Here is a 21,656-nt window from a genome sequence, read left to right on the forward strand (position 1 = left end):
GTCCTACAATTTTGGTTCCCATCCCCCTGCTGTATTAGTTTAAATCCACCTTAATAGCTTTAGCGAATTTCCCACCCAATATATTAGTACCCCTCTAGTTTAGATGAAGACCGTCCTGCTTGTAGAGGTCCCACCTACCCAGGAAGAGCTCTAATTATCCAAAAACCCGAAACCCTCCCTCCTGCACCATCTCTGTAATTACGTATTTGAGAACAAGATTTCTGAAATGTAAATATATGCCTAAAACTGACTTTTTAATGACAGTTATAAACACCAACATTTTCAGAATCTTAATTGATTCCTTCAAGTGTTGTCATATATGAAATGAAATGTAAAATTATTCAATTTTCAACAATGTTGTGACACTCAATTAATGTTTCCTTCCTGTCATCTACTTCAGATTTCCTGTGACTCATTAGTATATATTTATTCTGACTGTCTTGTTGTAAAGATACATTTATAAGAACAGTTGTCATGATTAGTTTTTCCTGAACTTTTTCCACTGTTTTGTTCTCTGTGCGACTGATCCTCAACTGCACCCTGTTTAACTTGTCTTTCGATTGTACCAATTTTTAATATGAATTGTTTGGATTTTCCAAAATCATTCAAACTTGAACTCCCTCTAGCTCACTTTTGGCAGGTTATTACTAGACGCTCAGTTATCTTGAAAAAAATGTGACCCAAAAGCATGAAAAACATTAAATGTGCTGACAGTGAAGTAGTGGTTTTCTTTTCCAAGTGTTTGTGTGAAATGATCTGGTAAAGTGGATGCTGTTGATGCAATGCTTTACTGCATCCCCGTCAAAAAATGATAGATGTTCTTGTCTTTGAGCCTAAATCCCGACCAACCAGAAACATTTCCCAGTGAAACGCAGCAACTTTCCAGCTGTGTTTCTAATGTACCAAAGAAAAACTTGATTAAAGAGTATTTACTTCTCATTTGCAGAAGCTATTGTTCATTTATCTTCCTAAAAGAAACTGAATTTATTAAAATGTTGGTATGCTAATATATGAGCTTGACCATGTTACCATATCCTGATACAAAACAGACTTTATAAATCACAGAAATTACACATTCTAGTTGATGGAATACAAAGGATTTAGTGCTTTACTCTGGAAATTAAGGTTAGATGACCTATTTAAAGCACTATACACTGCAGAATGGGAGTTATAACTAGAAAAAGACTGTGTCAAAAAAATTTGGTCAATGACCACTGACAATGCATCGCTTTCCAAGGCCTTAGGAGGCAGATAAAGGTTGTATGGGTCAGCAACAGCTAACTTAAAGCATGGCCTCCTCAGGACTATCTACCAAAGTTACTCTTGGCCTTTAATCCCCCTGGACTGGATAATACCTTCAACAAGTATTGTGTAAGGGGTTTAGGGATTGGCATCAATTGTGATGATGTCACAGAGCTGCTTCCCACTGGGCATAAACAACGCAGAGTGGGCAGAGCTAGTTAATGTAAGATAGGGAGAGAGAAAAACACAGAGTTATAGAGTCATAGAGATGTACAGCACGGAAACAGACCCTTCAGTCCAATTTGTCCATGCCGACCAGATATCCCAACCCAATCTAGTCCCATCTACCAGCACCCAATCCTTCCTATTCATATACCCATCCAGATGTCTTTTAAATGTTGCAATTGTACTAGCCTCCACCGCTTCCTCTGGCAGCTCATTCCATTCATGTGTAGACAAGTAGGTGGAGTAGAGCTACTAGAATTAAGTGATGGAGTTATGAAATAGTCTTTCAATAATGTAACAATAAAATTGGACCCTGGTATGTCTCTGATTATAATCTCGAGTAGTATTTAGTATTATTATATAACAAACATTTTATAAAGAAGTTTAAGCTTGAAGACACTTCTTAAACTTGCCTTCTCCTTGTCCATTCTGCCTTGAACCCAACCTCTTTAGACATGAGTATAAAAGCACATGACAAAAGAACCTACTGTTATTGTTTTTCTTCATTCCAATCTATCCCAATTATAGAATTGAAAGCATCACATCATAGTCATTAACAAGGTAGGAATTGAAATCAGAAGCAAACCGGAACACAGTAGTCGTGGATGCCTCTACTCAGAATAGTACACAAATGCTACTGATCGCAAATGCTTTAGGTGAGTGCCCCTTCAAATTCAGCTTCCAGATGCATTACTAAATGTGAATACATACTCTGAGTTACTGTTACACTTAGTTCTCAATTTTGGTTCTGGTATTTGGCATAGCAGCATTTTCTTTTTGATAGTGATAGAGCACACATGTGGAAAATCAATGAGCTTATCCAGTGAATAATTGATTTCAATGAAAAGAAAAATTGGATGGTTTCTCAACAATCACCTAACCCTCAATGTGAGTTTTACACTTCAGTGGTAAGTAAGTATCTAATATCAGGTTGGGAAAAATACTGGGTAGAGTAACCCATCGCTCAGAACGGGGCTCTCCTGCTGTTGCTCATCTCCAATTGGATTCAATTTGGACACAAATGCAAATGATAAAACTTGGAGTAGGATTGGCCAGAGTTGAAGAGTGTGGTGCTGGAAAAGCACAGCCGATCAGGCAGCATCTGAGGAGTAGGAGAATCGATGTTTCGAGCATAAGCTCTTCATCAGGACTATGAAAACATTTGCACAAGTTGGACCTTGTGCTCCAACTAGCATTTGCACTGACCTAAGTATCTGAACATCTACGTTCTGCCTGCAAAAAAAGACCCTGAACTTCCAGTTTAACACACCACCCTGTTCCCTAATCAACATCTCTGGTTCAGAGCTTACTGCAGTGCTCTAGCGAAGCTGAATGCAAGCTGGAAGAACAACATGTCATTTTCTGTTTGGGGACTCTGCATCCCTCCAGACTCAGTATTGAGTTCAATAATTTTAGGGCCTGAACTCTCCCATGTCCTAGCCCACTACCCCACACACCAGGCGTTGCTATCATATAGTCTGCCATTACACACTACCTACTGTTAGCCATTAGCAGTGTCCATTAACAGGTATTCACCCTCCCAGCCAGATTGTTATCGACTCCTTTGTCTGTCCAACTATTCTTCACGCTATTTGAGCTTTATCCCTATTGTCGTTTACTCCTTCCCCCTTCCCACACCCTATCTGCTGCATATAAACTGACATTTTCCTTGCTACCATCAGTCCTGAGGAAGGGTCACTAGATACGAAAAATTAACTTTGATTTCTCTTCACAGATACTACTAGACCTGAAGAGCTTTTCCTGCATCATTTTGTTCCATCTTTTAGATATTTTCTAATTATCCTGTTCAGAGATATTATTACACACCTCGGTCTGATCTGAAAGTGAGCCTCCTGGCCCATAGATAAGGAGTCTACCAATGCACGAGAGCACATCTTTTGTGCTTTTGGTGAGCGTTGAGGCATGTTTTCTTGCCAGGTAGTAGCAAGTTGCCAATTAAGGGTTTCCCATCTTGCAAAATGACTTACTATCTTGCCTTTTTAATATTCAGCTTCCTATCTTACCAAATGTACTAAGCAAATTAGAGATCTAGAAATCTCATCATGGAAGTCTGAGCAGGTACCTGGTGACTCCAGCTCACCGCTCGCTGTGAGGAGTCACCATTTTGCTCAGCACCAAGTGGCATCTCAGAGTTGAATCCATGGGCACTCCTCATTCATGTGCATCAGCAACCAACGTCAAACCTCTAGTGGCTCTGATGTACTTACAGAACACTCAATGCAGCAGAAACTATTAAAGGCTGCTGCCGGGACACAGTGTATATGACCAGGCACCATCAACGCCTTACTTGCTCAGCAGCCCTCAGTCAAGGGGGCATGCACCCTGCTGTACAGCAGTGTGCACGTCAGTCTCACACCTACACAATGCGGCAGCAATTTATGTGGCAGAGATACTGCATTGTCAGCATGTCAACTACGTCTCAAAGTCTTGGAGGAACATTCCTCACCAAAGTCCATGGAGGCAACTGTCAGCCTGGTAGTCCTGGCAGAATAAGTGAAGGGCAGCATCCAATACCTGTCTAGAAACTTGGTCAGTCATCAGGTCAGAGTGTTGGTCATGTGTCTGTGTATCTGCAGTCCAGGAAGTGGGTCACGGTCAGTCCTATGGCGCCATAGCAGCCAGTCTGGGAAATAAGATCCAACCCCTCTAGTCAGGGGTCTGGGCACTTATCATCCAGAGCTGCCTGCTTAGGTTGACCGAGGAAGTGGGCAATAGTGATTCATTAGGATCTGTCCACAGAAACTAGAAGAAAAGAAGTGGGAAGGGAAAGATGGCACAATGCTGAAGGAATCAGATTTGTCAATCTATTCTTTGAATTGGGCTGCAGGCTGGGGAGGAGGTCATGAAAATAGTGATGGAGGGGGCAACAATAATTGTAAAAGAGGGTTATAGTAAAGCATCGGTGGAAAGGGTGTCACATGGGAGGAGAGTTTGTCCACAATCAGGAGTACCATGGGTATGAGGTGGAAGAGTATAACTCCATTTCTGGGCACATTTACCTCACATGTCAGGGACTGGGAGAAAGGGGGGGCAGGTACTGACTCATGTTGATGGTTGGGTGGGGACCTGTGAAAGTGCAAACACAGAATATGCTGGAGAAATTCAGCAGGTCTATCAGCAACTGTGAAGAGTGAAACAGAGATAATGTTTTGAATCTGATATGACCACTTTTTCAGCACTGAAAGAGGTTGGAAGATGGAGCCTGTTCATAGTTGATTTACTAGATTGATACCTGGAAGAGGCAGGTTGCCTCAGAGGGAACCGTTGGACAGATAGTAAAAACTTCCTATGTTTTTAACTACTAGAGTTTAAATGATTGAGGAGTGATTTGATTGAAGTGTAAAATATCCTGAATAGTCTAGACAGGTTGGACATTGGTAAGATATTTACCTGTATAGGTTGAGACAAGAACTCAGAGGCCCTGTTTTAAAATATTTAGTAAGGAGAAGATTTTCTTTAAGAAGTTGTGTGACTTGGAACTCTCTGCCTCAGAAGGCAGTAGAGGCAGGATCATTGAATTTTTTAAGATGGAGATTGATAAATTCTAGTTAGGCAAGGCAAAATTGGGAAAGTGCAACTTGAAAAACAAACATATCATTAACTCAGAACTGGCGAAACGATCAAATTTTAGCCTGAAGCCAGTTGTCACAAAACTATAAAACCATATATTATTGACTTTTCATGGACCCTAATTGCATGTGTGAACTGTCAGATAGTGCACGTAGAAATCAGAGTACTCTGTTTAGAACGTTTGATGTCTAATAAAGAAAACTTCCTTTGATCAACTCAAGGAAACCTGTCCTATTGGTTCTTTCATAATCACTGTACATAAAGTACATACTTTGGTAAGTACTCACTGATTGTGCAAGTACAGTTGTTTTCAAACAAAGAAATTTCTGCTGTAGCCAAACAAGGACAGGGTAACAATAAGAGCCATTCACCGTCTTGTCACCAGACTGTAACACATTCTGGTCACTGAGACACACAAGAAACACTTAACCTTTGAGTGTAGTATGGAAACAATTCACAATGCTGATGCCCTCTTGCCAGAAGACTGAATATGAAGTCGACTCAAAAAATTGTGATTCCTTCAATTTTAAGAGCATGTGAAACAAGGTCATGTTATAGACGTATGTTAGATACTCGGCACAATACAAAAGATAGATCTGAAGCATCATCTTAAGTTAAATGCCAAATGTGAAAGATGAGTCCAGGACAAATGTCAAGAAGTTGTTTTCCTTGCAATAATTCCAATGAACAACAGTGAAAAGGGCTTTTCTCTGTGGAGTAAGGGAAGCAAAGAGTCTGGATCATTCAATACACAATTATATGCTGTGATGGGATTGCAGAGTTCTGTGATAGAACGGATATGACTTTTTTCAGCTGCACCCTGAGAGTTCTAGGAGAAAAGGCAGACAGATCAGGTTGAACATTTAAACAAAATAGTTTTACTCAGAGTTTGAATCACCAAGATACTGAAACTCCACTCTGGAGTAGATTAGTTTTCAATGCTGAGTTAAGATATTTTAGAGATTATTTGGTAACATTCTGGTACAGTTTATGGAATATTAAAAATAATCTAAGAAGAAATCAGGATAATGGTTTAATGTTGCATTTTGTTGTGCTATAATATCAATTAATGAATGAAGGATTCTGCTTGAGAGGTGGCTGATCTTATTCAAAATTGTGGGAATTGTAGAAAGTGATCTTTGACTGAAATAAACATTTTTTATCATCCCAATGAAGAGTATGTAGATTATGATGCAATGATTCAGCTATTATACATGAGCAGACTGCATTTGTGAATATACAGTCGGATTGGTGAATGCGATGGGGAATCCTAAACACTGGAATAAATTGGGTTAGATTGAATGCAGGAAAAGCACTTGTATCAACAGAGCAGAGAAGGGAACAAGTAGAATTCTGGGAGAATTTGTCTAAGTTAGTGGGAAAAGACTTAGGAGCATATTAGAGAAGAAGATTTGGGAGGAAAATAGTCAGTAATGAACATTTGTTTGGAGACTACAGGGCCTGAATTTAATTTATTCAAAGCCTATATTTGTTTACACAGAATTGAAACTCGGTCATGGTGTGAATACTTGTTCAAAACTGCATATGTGTTGAACTTCTGAATAGATTGTCATATTTTATGGATGCATAAAACAAACAATGCATACTGTTTCGACCATACATAGTGTTACTATCAATCATGTGTAGTGGATTATTAGGTTTGCTTCATGAGGTCAATAGCAAACTTGGAATATTTATGACACAACAATATTTTGGACAAATAACCAAAAGAAGTTTGTGCTGTCTGTTTCTTGTTCGTGAACTTTACATTTAATTGTAAGAACTGACATCAACTCATGTAAGTCAATCATTGTAAGAAATAGAAATGCGAGAAAAATGATTTTCCTAATTCTTGATTCAGGAACTCCCACTTCCCCAAAACGAAGGAAAACTTCTTTTGTCAAATTGCAGGCTCTTTCAGTAACTCTGTGATTTCTCGTTCATGGAGCTGCAGTGGTTGCATGTCAAAAGGAATCACTCAAATGAGTTGGAAAGTAGCATCCCTTGCCTTGAGTTGTCCTGATGTTTCTTCTTGATGATAAATGTTGTTAAAGATTAGTGCAGTGCAGAAGGATGTTGTGGGCCATATAAATGAGCCAGAAAAGAAATCCTGGCACTTCTGAGCTAGGGCAGGAAGGAGCAGTATGTTTTGGACATGTTGTTCTTGTCCACCTCAGGGTAGGAAGACTCAAAATCTGCTGTAAAGTCTTGGTGAGAATTAAATTGAATTAAGAGAGATTGTAAGTTAAACGCTGCATCTGGCATGATCTATTTTTGCTACATAGGCAATTAAGAATTGGTATGGGATGACACCTGTCAAATATTTAAAATATTGGATAGAAAATTTTGAATGTACCTTAAGTTTTTATTCAATGAAAATTGCCCATTTCATTCAAAACATTACAAATGTTTTTTTGTCCCTCATGCTGGAGATAACCTGGTCAAGCCAGTTTGTTAATTATGAAAAGCTGGAAAATGTTATGAGTCACAGATCAGCAAAACTAATGATTTTATTTGTTCATGTATCAGGGAGGCAATGGCCTAGTGGTATTATCGCTGGACTGTTGATCCAGAGCCAGTAATGTTCTGGGGACCTGGGTTTAAATCCTGCCACAGCCAGTGGTGGAATTCGAATTCAATAACAGTATGGAATTAAGAGCCTATGGCAACATGAATCCATTGTCAACTGTTGGGGAAAAGCCCATCTAATGCCCTTTAGGGAATGGAACTGCCATCCTTATTTGGTCTAACCTACATGTGACTACAGACTCTTAACTGCCTGCTGGGCAATTAGGAATGGGCAATAATGCTAGCCCAGCCAGTGATGCCTTCGTTCATTGAATGAAAAATTAAAAAAAAAGTTATTTCCAGCTATTGTCAGAAATCAACAGCTACCACTAAACATGACAATGAATTTGTCAAAACTGGATATGACTGAATCATTTTTTGCTAGGTGTGCATTGCATCAAGTTTTTTGGAGCATTTTTCAGCATGAGGCCTAATGAACATAGAACATAGAACAATACAGCATAGAACAGGCCCTTCGGCCCACGATGTTGTGCCGAACATTTGTCCTAGCTTAAGCACCTATCCATGAACCTATCCAATTGCCACTTAAAGGTCACCAATGATTCTGACTCTGCCACTCCCACAGGCAGCGCATTCCATGCCCCCACCACTCTCTGGGTAAAGAACCTACACCTGACATCCCCCCTATACCTTCCACCCTTCACCTTAAATTTATGTCCCCTTGTAACACTCTGTTGTACCCGGGGAAAAAGCCTCTGACTGTCTACTCTATCTATTCCCCTGATCATCTTATAAACCTCTATCAAGTCACCCCTCAGCCTTCGTCGTTCCAATGAGAAAAGGCCGAACACTCTCAACCTATCCTCGTACGACCTATTCTCCATTCCAGGCAACATCCTGGTAAATCTCCTCTGCACCCTCTCCAAAGCTTCCACATCTTTCCTAAAATGAGGTGACTAGAACTGCACACAGTACTCCAAATGTGGCCTTACCAAGGTCCTATACAGCTGCAACATCACCTCACGACTCTTGAATTCAATCCCTCTGCTAATGAACGCTAATACACATAGGCCTTCTTAAAGCTCTATCCACCTGAGTGTCAATTTTCAAAGATCTATGAACATAGACCCCAAGATCCCTCTGCTCCTCCACCTTACTAAGAACCCTACCGTTTACTCTGTATTCCGCATTCTTATTTGTCTTTCCAAAATGGACAACCTCACACTTGACAGGGTTGAACTCCATCTGCCACTCCTCAGCCCAGCTCTGCATCATATCTAAATCCCTTTGCAGCCGACAACAGCCCTCCTCACTATCCACAACTCCACCAATCTTCGTATCGACTGCAAATTTACTGACCCACCCTTCGACTCCCTCTTCCAAGTCATTAATAAAAAGTACGAACAGCAGAGGACCCAGAACTGATCCCTGTGGAACTCCACTTGTAACTGGGCTCCAGGCTGAATATTTACCATCTACCACCACTCTCTGACTTCGACCGGTTAGCCAGTTCTCTATCCAACTGGCCAAACTTCCCACTATCCCATGCCTCCTGACTTTCCGCATAAGCCTACCATGGGGAACCTTATCAAATGCCTTACTAAAATCCATGTACACTGCATCCACTGCTCTACCCTCATCCACATGCTCGGTCACCTCCTCAAAGAACTCAATAAGACTTGTAAGGCAAGACCTACCCCTCACAAATCCGTGCTGGCTGTCCCTAATCAAGCAGTGTCTTTCCAGATACTCATAAATCCTATCCCTCAGTACCCTTTCCATTGCTTTGCCTACCACCGAAGTAAGACTAACTGGCCTGTAATTCCTGGGGTTATCCCTATTCCCTTTTTTGAACAGGAGCACAACATTCACCACTCTCCAGTCCCCTTGCACCACCCCCGTTGACAGTGAAAACAAAAAGATCATTGCTAACGGTTCTGAAATTTCCTCTCTTGCTTCCCACATAATCCTAGGATATATCCCGTCAGGCCCGGGGGACTTGTCTATCCTCAAGTTTTTCCAAAATGCCCAACACATCTTCCTTCCTAACAAGTATCTCCTCTAGCTTACCAGTCCATTTCATACTCTCCTCTTCAACAATACGGTCCCTCTCATTTGTAAATACTGAAGAAAAGTACTCATTCAAGACCTCTCCTATCTCTTCCGACTCAATACACAGTCTCCCACTACTGTCCTTGATCGGACCTACTCTCGTTCTCGTCATTCTCATGTTTCTCACATACGCATAAAAGGCGTGGGTTTATCCTTGATCCTACCCGCCAAAGATTTTTCATGCCCTCTCTTAGTTCTCCTAATCCCTTTCTTCAGCTTCCTCCTGGCTATCCTGTATTCCTCCAATGCTCTGTCTGAACCTTGTTTCCTCAACCTTATGTAAGCCTCCTTCTTCCTCCTTACAAGACATTCAACCTCCCTTGTCAACCAAGGTTCCCTCACACGACCATTTCTTTCCTGTCTGACAGGTACATACATATCAAGGACACGTCGTATCTGTTCCTCGAAAAAGTTCCACATTTCAACGACATCCTTCCCTGACAGCCTATGCTCCCAATTTATGCTCCTCAGATCCTGTCTTGCAGCATAGTATTTACCCTTGCCCCAATTGTAAAACCTGCCCTGTTGCACGCACCTATCTCTCTCCATAACCAAGGTGAAAGTCACAGAATTGTGATCACCATCACCAAAATGCTCACCCACTAACAAGCCCATCACTTGTCCCGGTTCGTTACCAAGTACCAAATCCAATATGGCCTCCCCTCTGGTCGGACAATCTACATACTGGGTTAGAAAAGCTTCCTGTACACACTGCACAAACACTGCTCCGTCCAATCTACTTGATCTAAAGAGCTTCCAATCAATATTTGGGAAGTTGAAATCACCCATGACTACTACCCTGTGGCTTCTGCACTTTTCCGAAATCTGTTGCCGAGAAATGAGTTTTCTACCAGGTATCTCACCAAACTCAGCTCATAAACTACCTCCCTCACCCTATGGCACAGCAGCAGACATCTGATTCCAGCTCATTCTTATCCTGTGGTGTTCCCAGAATAATTCACTCCTATGGGATGGCTCGAAATTCACCAGCATCCCTTGTACCCATGTCATCTTCAAAAGCCTAATGTTCATTTAGACATGCACTGTCAGTCACAAGGATTGATGCTGGGTCCTCTACTTTTTGTCATTTACATAAATGACTTGGATGCGAGCATAAGAGGTACAGTTAGTAAGTTTGCAGATGACGCCAAAATTGGAGGTGTAGTGGACAGCGAGGGGGGTTACTTCAGATTACAACAGGATCTGGACCAGATGGGCCAATGGGCTGAGATGAGCATATGGAGTTTAGTTCAGATAAATGCGAGGTGCTGCATTTTGGGAAAGCAAATCTTAGCAGGACTTATACACTTAATGGTAAGGTCCTAGGGAGTGTTGCTGAACAAAGAGACCTTGGAGTGCAGGTTCATAGCTCCTTGAAAGTGGAGTCACATGTAGATAGGATAGTGAAGAAGTCGATTGGTATGTTTTCGTTTATTGGTCAGAGTATTGAGTACAGGAGTTGGGAGGTCATGTTGCGGCTGTACAGGACATTGGTTAGGCCACTGTTGGAAAATTGTGTGCAATTCTGGTCTCCTTCCTATCAGAAAGATGTTGTGAAACTTGAAAGGGTTCAAAAAAGATTTACAAGGATGTTGCCAGGGTTGGAAGATTTGAGTGATAGGGAGAGGCTGAACAGGCTGGGGCTGTTTTCCCTAGAGCGTCGGAGGCTGAGGGGTGACCTTATAGAGGTTTACAAAATTATGAGGGACATGGATAGGATAAATAGACAAAGTCTTTTCCCTGGGGTCGGGGAGTCCAGAACTAGAGGGCATAGGTTTGGGGCGAGAGGGGAAAGATATAAAAGAGACCCAAGGGGCAACTTTTTCACACAGAGGGTGGTACGTGTATGGAACGAGCTGCCAGAGGAAGTGGTAGAGGCTGGTACAATTGCAACATTTAAGAGGAATTTGGATGGGTATATGAATAGGAAGGGTTTGGAGGGATATGGGCCAGGTGCTGGCAGGTGGGACTAGATTGGTTTGGGATATCTGGTCAGCATGGACGGGTTGGACCAAAGGGTCTGTTTCCATGCTGTACATCTCCATGACTCTCTAACTGATTAAAGACTTAATAGCTCTCTAGGTTTGTTTAATACGTTCGCATCAGTTGTATGACCCTTTGATTTTTTGCCCGATATATCCTCTCTCACTAGCACCAGAAGGAGGAGTGAGGCTCTGAAAGCTTGTGTTTTCAATTAAACCTGTTGGACTTTGACCCAACATCATGTGACTTTTGACTTTGTCCACTTCAATCCAACACTGGCACCTCCACATTCAGTTTTAAAATCAGTGGTTGGCTCGTGAAGTATAACACCTAAAAGTGGTCAAAGAAACTTCAAACAGAAAGAGACAATGACTTGAAATAGTGAGGGGGCTGACTATTCCCTGACCCGGGCAGACAGCCAAGTTTTGCAAACACTTTTTGTGGTTTTCCCTTTCAGGAATATGCAAAAGAAAGGATTAAAAGAGATCTTCAACACTTTCATGTGTTATTGTAAGGCTCCTGTGAACTACACTGTGTTGAATATGCTATAGAAGTCACAGTTTGCGAGCAGCCATTAAGCTGCAAACCAGTTAAAAATAGAATCAGGACAAAGAATCTTCAATCAGCCTACTGAACTACAATCTCAAAAATTGTCCGTTCAACTTCCAACAGCAGCATTACCAGTGCAAACCAGTAATGGACATAGATAGTCTTGTCTGCTTTTCACAATGTTATGGACTAGGCCAGACCACTCAAAACATCCTTAAGCAGGCCATAACTTTGCAATTTGTTTCAGTAAGTGTACAGCAAAAATTACCTGGATTAAGTTAACGAGGTTGACTACAAGATTTAAAACAGACAAAACATTTATTCACAAAATGACACAAAGAACAGAATAAAGAACCCTGTAGAATTCAGTCTACCCAAACTAGATGTAATTAAACCATTTCGAATATACACAACAGCCACAATAAGCAAGCCTCCTTTAAAAAACAGTACAAAAAAGGGTCAGATGCTTCCAGGTTGAAGTTAGAAGGGCAGAAGAGAGAGTTTCCATATAGCTCACTGTTGAACTCCCATCCAGTTCTGGACTGAACTAAACTGCTCAGTTAGAGAGCTGACCACTCCCCTTTCATTCTATAGGTCACTTATAAAACATGACCATTTTGGCCTGAAGTCTCATCTGTTTACATGTAAACAAAAGGCCTCTCAAAATCCTTTAATCTCTGTACCAACTGATCGGAGCCCGGCTGGGTTTATTACCCCTCTGAAAGAAAATCAAGGGCAGAGTATCTTTCAGCCAAGAAACAGTTTCTCAAAAAAAAAGGGACTAGCTTTGTGACAACAAACAATTCAAAGATTGACTCATGCAATGCTTTTAGTTAACTTTTATCTTTTTGGACTCACCATATATTTCTAATATACTTGTTATGCATGCTGCGTTAGCATTTCCTCTTGCAGGTAGTAATTAGTAAACTCGCCCATTTTGTTAATTCAATCCAGGATAAATTGGCTGCTTTTAAAACATAAGTTCCTGTGGTCTGGGGAAAAGTGTCCAAAGGCAATGGGATTCTTTTAAAATTAACTCTATTGCAGCTGAGGAGGTGAGTCAACAAAGAAGAGGAGTCAATCCATCCCTTCTCACCTGGGAGTTTAAATTATTCGGTGTATCCCACTTGAAACCGTAAGGAATTGATGAATCTCATATGGGGTCTAGTCATAATATATATAACATAGCTTGTTGTTTGTCCAGTTAAGTATGCCTTATATTTTCTTAGCTTGGCTTTAGATTTGTTTCTTTCTGATGGTGCATTTCTCCACACACAAAAGAAAAAGGAGTCAGTTACATGAAATGGATTAAAAAAAAATTGTTTGTGCATTAGAAGTTAGTGCAGTACGGTGACAGAATTCCAGAAGATCTGTATACTAGATGTTACAGAAATACTAAATTCAAATTCTTTATTTCCTTAAAGGAGGAATTAACTCATTTATCAAATAACTAATGCCACCATTGAAGAGAAAATTTTGATACAAATATATTAGAACATAATTCATTGCAGTAATTACAGGGTTTACATCAATGAAAGAACTAACTTTCATTTATAAATTTCCTTTCACAATTCCTGGGCATATAAATGCATTTCACAACCAATGAACTAGTTTTGAAGTGGATTCATTGTTATAGTCAGGATTATGCAGGAAGGTTAGCAGGTGAATAAGTTCTGTTTCACTAAATTCATTTTATTTTCCCAGGGCCTATTAGCTAGAATAGTGATAAATTCTTTTAACAATCTTCTTTCACTGCTTTTTACAGAAATATAAGGAACATGAGAAAACAGTCTCTGTTCAAGAAATAGATGGTCTTCAGCTTGTCAAAAAACTCGCAAAGGATATGGAAAGAATGTTTCGCAATAAAGCTGAAGCAGTAAGAGTAAGTACATCTCCAAGATATATAGAACAATTTTTATGACAAAGTGCATTGTATCATAACCCAGTTTTCTTTCCATTTTCCATTGTAAAAATATTTTCAATCATGAAAACCTTCAAAGATAATTTTTTGGAATTACTAATTGTGGCAGATAACCTTTTCCTCAGTGCTAGCGCACATCAAGAATCAGAGAATGGTTGTAACATAGGAGGAGGGCATTCTGCCCAGTGTATCTGTAACCAGCTCTTTGCAGGAGCAACTTGGCTAATTCTAGACTCCCAAACCCCTGACTTTACATTCAAGCTCTGAATTTGTTTTCTATTCGGATAATAATCAAAATTTTCTTGAAGGCTTCAAATGAACCTACCTGTATCACCCTCATTCTCGCTCCTGACCACTCTCTGTTAAAATAAAGTTTTCTCATGTTGCATTTCCTCTTGCAGGTAGTAATTAGTAAACTCGCCCATTTTGTTAATTCAATCCAGGATAAATTGGCTGCTTTTAAAACATAAGTTCCTGTGGTCTGGGGAAAAGTGTCCAAAGGCAATGGGATTCTTTTAAAATTAACTCTATTGCAGCTGAGGAGGTATTTTCCTAATCACATGAAATAAGTCCTTCAGCTAATAGAAACATTTTGTCCCTATCTACTCACTCCAAACAAGGGGAACTGTCTCAGCCTCTCCAATCTATCCATGTAACTGAGGTCCTTCTTCATTGGAATCATGATTGTACATCTTTACTCTTTCTAATACCTGCATGTCTGTCTTAAAGGGCAGCTGCCCAGAATTCAACACTATACTTATGTTAAGGATGACCAAGTGAATTATGAATTTCACATAATTTGTGTGCCTTTCGTCTCCAAGCTATTACTTTTAAGGATCTGGATTAATTGTATTTTATCAACTGCTTTTCAAAGTTCACCTAATTGCACATGTGGTTATCCAGGGCTGGAGACAATGCTGGAATTTTCACATTGACTTGGGTGTGCGAACTAGTTTGATGTGCCCTGTTATGCCTTTATTTATGAGACCATTAAATGATTTAACAGAATTAAACTTAAGAATTAAATAAATAAGATGGCACAGTGGCAGCACACTGTTCACATGACTGATGAAAACTGAATCTGCATTCTACTGATAAGAATGTAATCCTTCTACTCGGAATTACCCAGAAGCTACATCTGAATATGAAAAATATTAATTTTATAAGGCAATTAATGCACATTCTAAGCTATTCAAAATATGTGTTGCATATCCTCTTCAGAGGCCCTGGCAGTAAAGCCTCTCTTTTCTGGTGAGATGAAATGACTGCAAGTATGAATGAATACCTATTGCAACCTCACTAAAATAATTTCTTTTAGATGAGCATAGCTACTTATAATACTGTATGTGCTTGCAATTGGTCAGTATTACTGTGAAACTGCAGTGGTACATGCCCATCATCCTTTTGTTTCCTGCCCAAATTGATGTTCTCATGTGAGTCATCTGCAGTGTGCAGTTTCATCTGGCATCTGCATTATTCATCCCTGTGTTGTGTGTCTCGACTATGCCACACATGTCCTCAGAGTGATCCATGAACTTTTGAATTTGTATAAGTTCAATTGTAGCCTTCTTTTATTTTTTGTGTGTTTCAGTTTAAAATGTCCAGCAGCAATTTTATGCTTTCATCAAAGTAAAAGGTTAATTTATTACAGAATGCTATTTAAATAAAGGTGACAGAGTTACTTGCCAAAATACACAAACAAAGATCTAATGTAGGATAAGGATAAAAGATTCTTATAAAGATGAAAGTAAGATCAGTATTGAAGATTGTTGTAGGCCTGTTATTTGCTTGAAGATTCCTTTTCCAAAGTGATGGGGTTGAAACTTTGAAGTCAGAGTCCATCAGCTGATCAAATTATTGGAGGTTGCTCTCACAGGTGGGCTGAGCAAAACAGGTCTTACAAGTAAATGAACACTCCTCTGTTTTGCTTTTATGTGCTTTCGGTTGCGACTCTTGACTGCTCGATTCAGTGTAGCAGGCCAAGAATTCTTTCTCCTTTGTCTGTATTGAGAAGCAATGATTGCTTCAACATGTCTCTCTCGTGGTTTTTACACAAAATGGTTGCTCACAGCCAGACTTTTAAATGGATTAAAACTTTAAAATGTTTGTTCAATCTAAACTGTTATATCATTCTTCGATTTTCGGTATTGGGTTGGCCTAGGTCTAGGCACAGGTCCATCCATTGTCTTTTAGTCGAAACAATTCATGTCTAACTGTCTCAGCAATTCGTTTGATGGCACTCATCCTGTTGGGTTATTGGTAAAATAGGAAGAGCCATTCACACTTGCAGAGAAGTATGGTCAAGGAATTTTTCTTTTTTTTCTTTGAAATGTTCATTGAATTTCAAAAGCTCTCGTGATGTTTTCTTGAGATCACCACATTCTGGGTTCGATGCCAGCTGAATTCACAAGGGTAGTCATGTGACTTCTGGAAGATATATCATAGGATTCTCTGTCCTTATTTTAAATACAGATTAGCCTTCTTTGCAAAATATTCAATACTATAATGGCACATTGACAATATCTGACTGTAGTGCATTCATGGTCAATGTCACCTTGTGCGGATCTCACTGCTAAGATACAGCCGATGTATCTGAACTGATACTGCCACTCTAATACAAAGTTGTGGGGCTGTGCCTTCTTCATTAGACCATCACCTCTTCTTGGTATTCATCCACACACCAGCTAGACTGCTATTCTCTGAAAGCAAAATGACAAAACAAAAAACAAAACCACAACAGGAGTGAAGTTGTGGAGGTCATGGAAAAAGACAATGTTTACACCATTTGCTGCTTATAAATCAGGAGAAATCATAGAAAGAACGGCAAATGGGATCTGCCAAGAGTGGATTTGATATGAGTATACCACCATCTTCAAACGTTTTGTCTCTGCTACTGGCAAAGGTCTCAGCAATGGTTAACATTGTCTCCTCTGTCGGGTTAGAACACACGGTTAGCTCTTGCTGCTTCTATTGTGCAAGGTTATGCACCACCTTGTCATACACTAGAGGGGGATGTATGTGAATGTGTGCAGTCTATTGTGTGATATAACTATTATTTGAAGCTACTGGCATAGTTGGTGGGATATGTATTATTTGAAGATGCAATTTCTGACCTTGAGCACGCATGTTAACTCATTTACCTTCCAGCAGCACTGGATCCACATGCTTCCTCTTACCATGTGTTTATAGGGCTTCCTGAGAATAGAGGACAGCTCTCCTCCCTTCTACTATCTCCAGTAAGATCTTTGGTGCAGCATTTAAGAGCTTTAGAGCCTATTCTCTCCCATGTTGTGAGATTAGATTAGATTCCCTACAGTATGGAAACAGGCCCTTTGGCCCAACAAGTCCACACCACCCCTCTGAAGAGTAACCCACCCAAACCCATTCCCCTACCCTATATTTACCCTTGACTAATGCACCTAATACTATGGGCAATTTAGCATGGCCAATTCACCTGACCAGCACATCTTTGGACTCTGCGAGGAAACCCACACAAACATGGGGAGAATGTGCAAACTCCATACAGACAGTTGCCCAGAATTGAACCTGGGTCCCTGGCACTGTGAGGCTGCAGTGCTAACCACTGAGCCAACATGCCGCCCCAGGATTCTTGTTTGTTTCCTAGTCACATTTACTTGCAGCACAATCATCAGCACTGATCTAGCCTCAAAGCACTTCCTAAGGTACAAACTAACTTTCGGCAATGCAGCCTAGCATTAAGTATTGTTTGCAAGTTGCAATGATGGGTCCTTACTGTTGAAACATCTGATGAACAGTACAGTTGCCATTAGCTGCATAAACAGACAACATGAAGATGACATACTGCCTGCAGTTCATACAAAGGGCATGGAATAATCATGCATTACAATCCTGGAACCTGTTTTACCCTATTAAGCCCCCTATTTGTACGTGTTATCAAACTAATCGTTGGGCAAGCTAATGGCTAGCATCCAAGGAGATGATGGCTCAATGGTATTATCACTAAACCTATTACTGAGAAACTCAATTAATGCTCTGGGAGCCCAGGTTTGAAGAGAAAGTGAGGTCTGCAGATGCTGGAGATCAAAGTTGAAACTTTATTGCTGGAACAGCACAGCAGGTCAGGCAGCATCCAGGGTTGAAGCCCACTATGGCAGATATTGGAATTCAGTTTTAAAAAACTGGAATTAAGAATCTACTGATGACGATTGTCAGAAAAACCAATCTGGCTATCTGGTCTGGCGTACATATGGCTCCAAAGCCACAACAATGTGGTTGATCCTCAACTGCCCTTTGAAATGACCTAGCAAGTTGTATCAATCATTGTGATGTCTCAACAGAGAAATCAAAACAGACAGACTCTCTGGCATCGGTCTAGGCATTGGAGAAGACAGATGGCAGAAACAGACTTGTCAGCTGTGAAAAGTCCTCCATACTAACATCTGGGGGCTCGTGCTAAAATTGAGAGAGCTATCTCAAGACTAGTCAAGCAACAGCAAGACATAGTCAGACTCACGGAATCGCAGCTTACCGACAAAATCCCAGACACTATCCGTTTATATGTCCTGTCCATTGGCAGGGCAAACCCAGCAGCGGTGGCAGCACAGTTGTATACAGTTGGAAGGGAGTTGCCTTTCGAGAGCTCAACATTGACTCTGGACTCCATGAAGTCTCATGGTTTCAGGCTAAATAAGGGCAAGGAAACCTTCTACCGATTACCACATACCATCCTCCTGCAGCTGATGAATCCGAACGATACTTGGAGGGTAAGTAGAGTTGAAATGCCCATCAGCCATGATGGAATGGTGGAGTGGACTCGATGGGCCGAATGGCCTTACTTCTGCTCCTATGTCTAATGGTCTTATGGTCTAACCATTGAGGATGGCAAGGGTGCAAAACCTACTCTGGGTGAGGAATGTCTAACACCAAGATTAGCTTGGCAGCAACACGACTGATCGAGCTAGTTGGGTCCTAAAGGACATGGCTACTGGACTGTGTTTGCAGCAGCTGGTGAGTGAACCAACAAGAGGGAAAATGCATTTGACCTCATCCTTTCCAAACTGCAGATGTTTTTGTCCATGACAGTATCAGTAAGAGTGGCTGTCACACAGTCCTTGTGGAGATGCAGTCCTGCCTTCACACTTAGAATACCTTCCATAGTTCCACACAGCATGATCACTGTGCTAAATGGAACAGATTTCAAACAGATCTAGCAGCTCAAGACTGGGTGTCACTGAGGCATTGTGGACCATCAACATTGGCAGAATTGTACTCCAGCAAAGTCCTGCCTGTCATATCCCCCACTCAATCATTACCATCATGCCAGGGGATTAACCCTGGTTCAATGAAGAGTGTAGGAGGGCATGCAGGAACAGCACCAGGCAAACCTAAAAATGAGGTGTCAATGTGGTGAAGCAACTAAACAGGGCTACTTGCATCCGAAACAGCACAAGCAGCAAGCAATAGACAGAACTAAGCAATCTGACAGTCAATGGATCAGATCTAAGCTCTGCAGTCCAGCAGCATCCAGTCATGAATGGTGATGGAAATTAAACAAATATCCTCATCCTCAATGATGGAAGTGGCCAACACATCAGTACAAAAGATAAAGCTGAAGCATTTGCAGCAGTCTTCAACCAGAAGTGCCAAATGGATGCTCCATCTTGGCCTCCTCCAGTGGTCCTCAGCATTACAGATACCAATCTTCAGCAAATTCAATTAGCTCCACGTGATATCAAGAAACATTTGGTGACATTGGCTATTGCAAAGGCTATGGGCCTTAACAACATTCTGGTATTAGTACTGAAGATTTGTGCTCCAGAACTAGCCACTCCACTAGCCAAGATTCAATGCAGTTAACACATTGGCATCTATCGACAATGTAGAAAATTTCCTAGCTATCTCCTGCATGAAACAAAGGACAAATCTAACCCATCCAATTACCACCCCATCAGTCTACTCTCAATCAACAGTAAAGTGATAGAAGGTTCCATCAACACTGCTATCAAGCAGCACCAGCTCACTGATGCCCAGTTTGAGTTCTGCCAGCGTCACTTAACTTCTGACCTCATTGCAGCCTTGATACAAACATGGACAAAAGAGCTGAATTGCAGAGGCAAGGTCAGAGTGACAGCATTTGACGTCAAGGCTGCATTTGACTGAATGTAGCATCAAAGAGCCGTAGAAAAACTGGAATCAATACGTATGAAGGGACAAATTCTCCACTGGTTGGAGCCGTATCTGGCAAATAAGAAGATGGCTGTAGTTGGAGGTCAGTCATTTCAGCTGCAGGACATTTCTGCAGGAATTCCTTAGGGTACTGTCCTAGGCCCAAATATTGTGCCAATTGCTTCACTAATGATGTTCCCTCCATCAGAATGTCAGAAGTGTGGATGTTCGCTGATGATTGCACAATGTTCAGCACTAATTGCGATTCCTCAGATACTGAAGCAATCCATGTTCAAATGTGACAAGATCTGGACATTATCCAAGTTTGGGCTGACAAATGGCAAGTCACATTCACGCCACACAAATGCGAGGCAATGACCATCTCCAATAAGAGAGAATCTAGCTACCGACCCTTGGCAATCAATGGTGTTACTACCACTGAACCCTCCAATGTCAACATCCTCAGCTTACCATTAATTAGAAACTCAACTGGACTTGCTACAGTGGTTACAAAACTAAGTCAGAGGCTAGGAATACTGCAGTGAGTAACTCACCTCCTGACTCCCCAAAGCCTGTCCACAATCTCCAAGGCACAAATCAGGAGTGTGATTGAATACACCCCACATCTGGATGAGTACAGCCCAAACAACATGCAAGAAGCTTAACATCATCCAGGACAAAGCAGCCCACTTGTTTGACTCTACGTCAACAAGCATCCACTCCTTCCACCAGTGATGCTCCGGTAGAAGCTATGTGTATTGTCTACAAGATGCACTGCAGAAATTCACCAAAGATCCTCAGACAGCACTTTCCAAACCCACAATCAATTCCATCTAGAAGGACAAGGGTGACAGATGCATGGGAACACCATCCCCTGTAAGTTTCCCTCCAAACCACACAGAATCCAAACTTGGAAACATACCCTGGTCCTTCACTGTCGGCGGATCATACGCTGGAGGTCTCTCCCCGAGAGCATTTTGGATACCTATGGTATGTGGGTTGCAGCAGTTCAAGAAGGCAGCTCACCACCACCTTTTCAAGGGCAACTAGCAATGGGTAATAAATGCTGGCCAGCCAGCAATGCCCATGTCCCATGATTAAATAAATAAAATTCAACTGACTGACAGTGAACCTAATGTAGCATCGGGGTCACCTGCATGGGAAAATAGATTTCAATGTTACTAGGACTATGTATCATCCACATGAGATCTTATATTCGAGGTCAAAAATATTTTAAAAATTCTCCTGCCCTTTGAGAGTTTGTCCATTACCTGACCTGGAGCCCTTGGTAAGTCCAGATGAAGACATGACAGGCCAGTATGTCTCATATCACTTGACATATTTGCTTCCAAAGGTA

The 21,656-nt window shown here is 41.1% G+C and overlaps 1 protein-coding gene across 3 annotated transcripts in view; it reads left to right on the forward strand.

The window, feature by feature from the left end:
- The window catches only part of cacna2d3a (calcium voltage-gated channel auxiliary subunit alpha2delta 3a), a 953,727-nt gene that overhangs the window by 177,762 nt on the left and 754,309 nt on the right, over positions 1-21,656 (forward strand). For 2 of the 3 annotated variants that reach the window (XM_087994307.1, XM_087994306.1), the window contains exon 3: positions 13,997-14,113. In XM_087994307.1, the coding sequence (XP_087850433.1) occupies positions 13,997-14,113 (117 nt within the window). Of the gene's footprint in view, positions 1-1,995; positions 2,124-13,996; positions 14,114-21,656 lie in introns of all 3 variants that reach the window. The other variant, XM_087994308.1, reaches the window with a different exon arrangement.

The sequence above is a fragment of the Chiloscyllium plagiosum genome, unplaced genomic scaffold (assembly GCF_037043375.1).
Source record: "Chiloscyllium plagiosum isolate Xiang-an unplaced genomic scaffold, Cpla_swu_hap1 HiC_scaffold_14, whole genome shotgun sequence".
Taxonomy (NCBI): Eukaryota; Metazoa; Chordata; class Chondrichthyes; order Orectolobiformes; family Hemiscylliidae; genus Chiloscyllium; species Chiloscyllium plagiosum.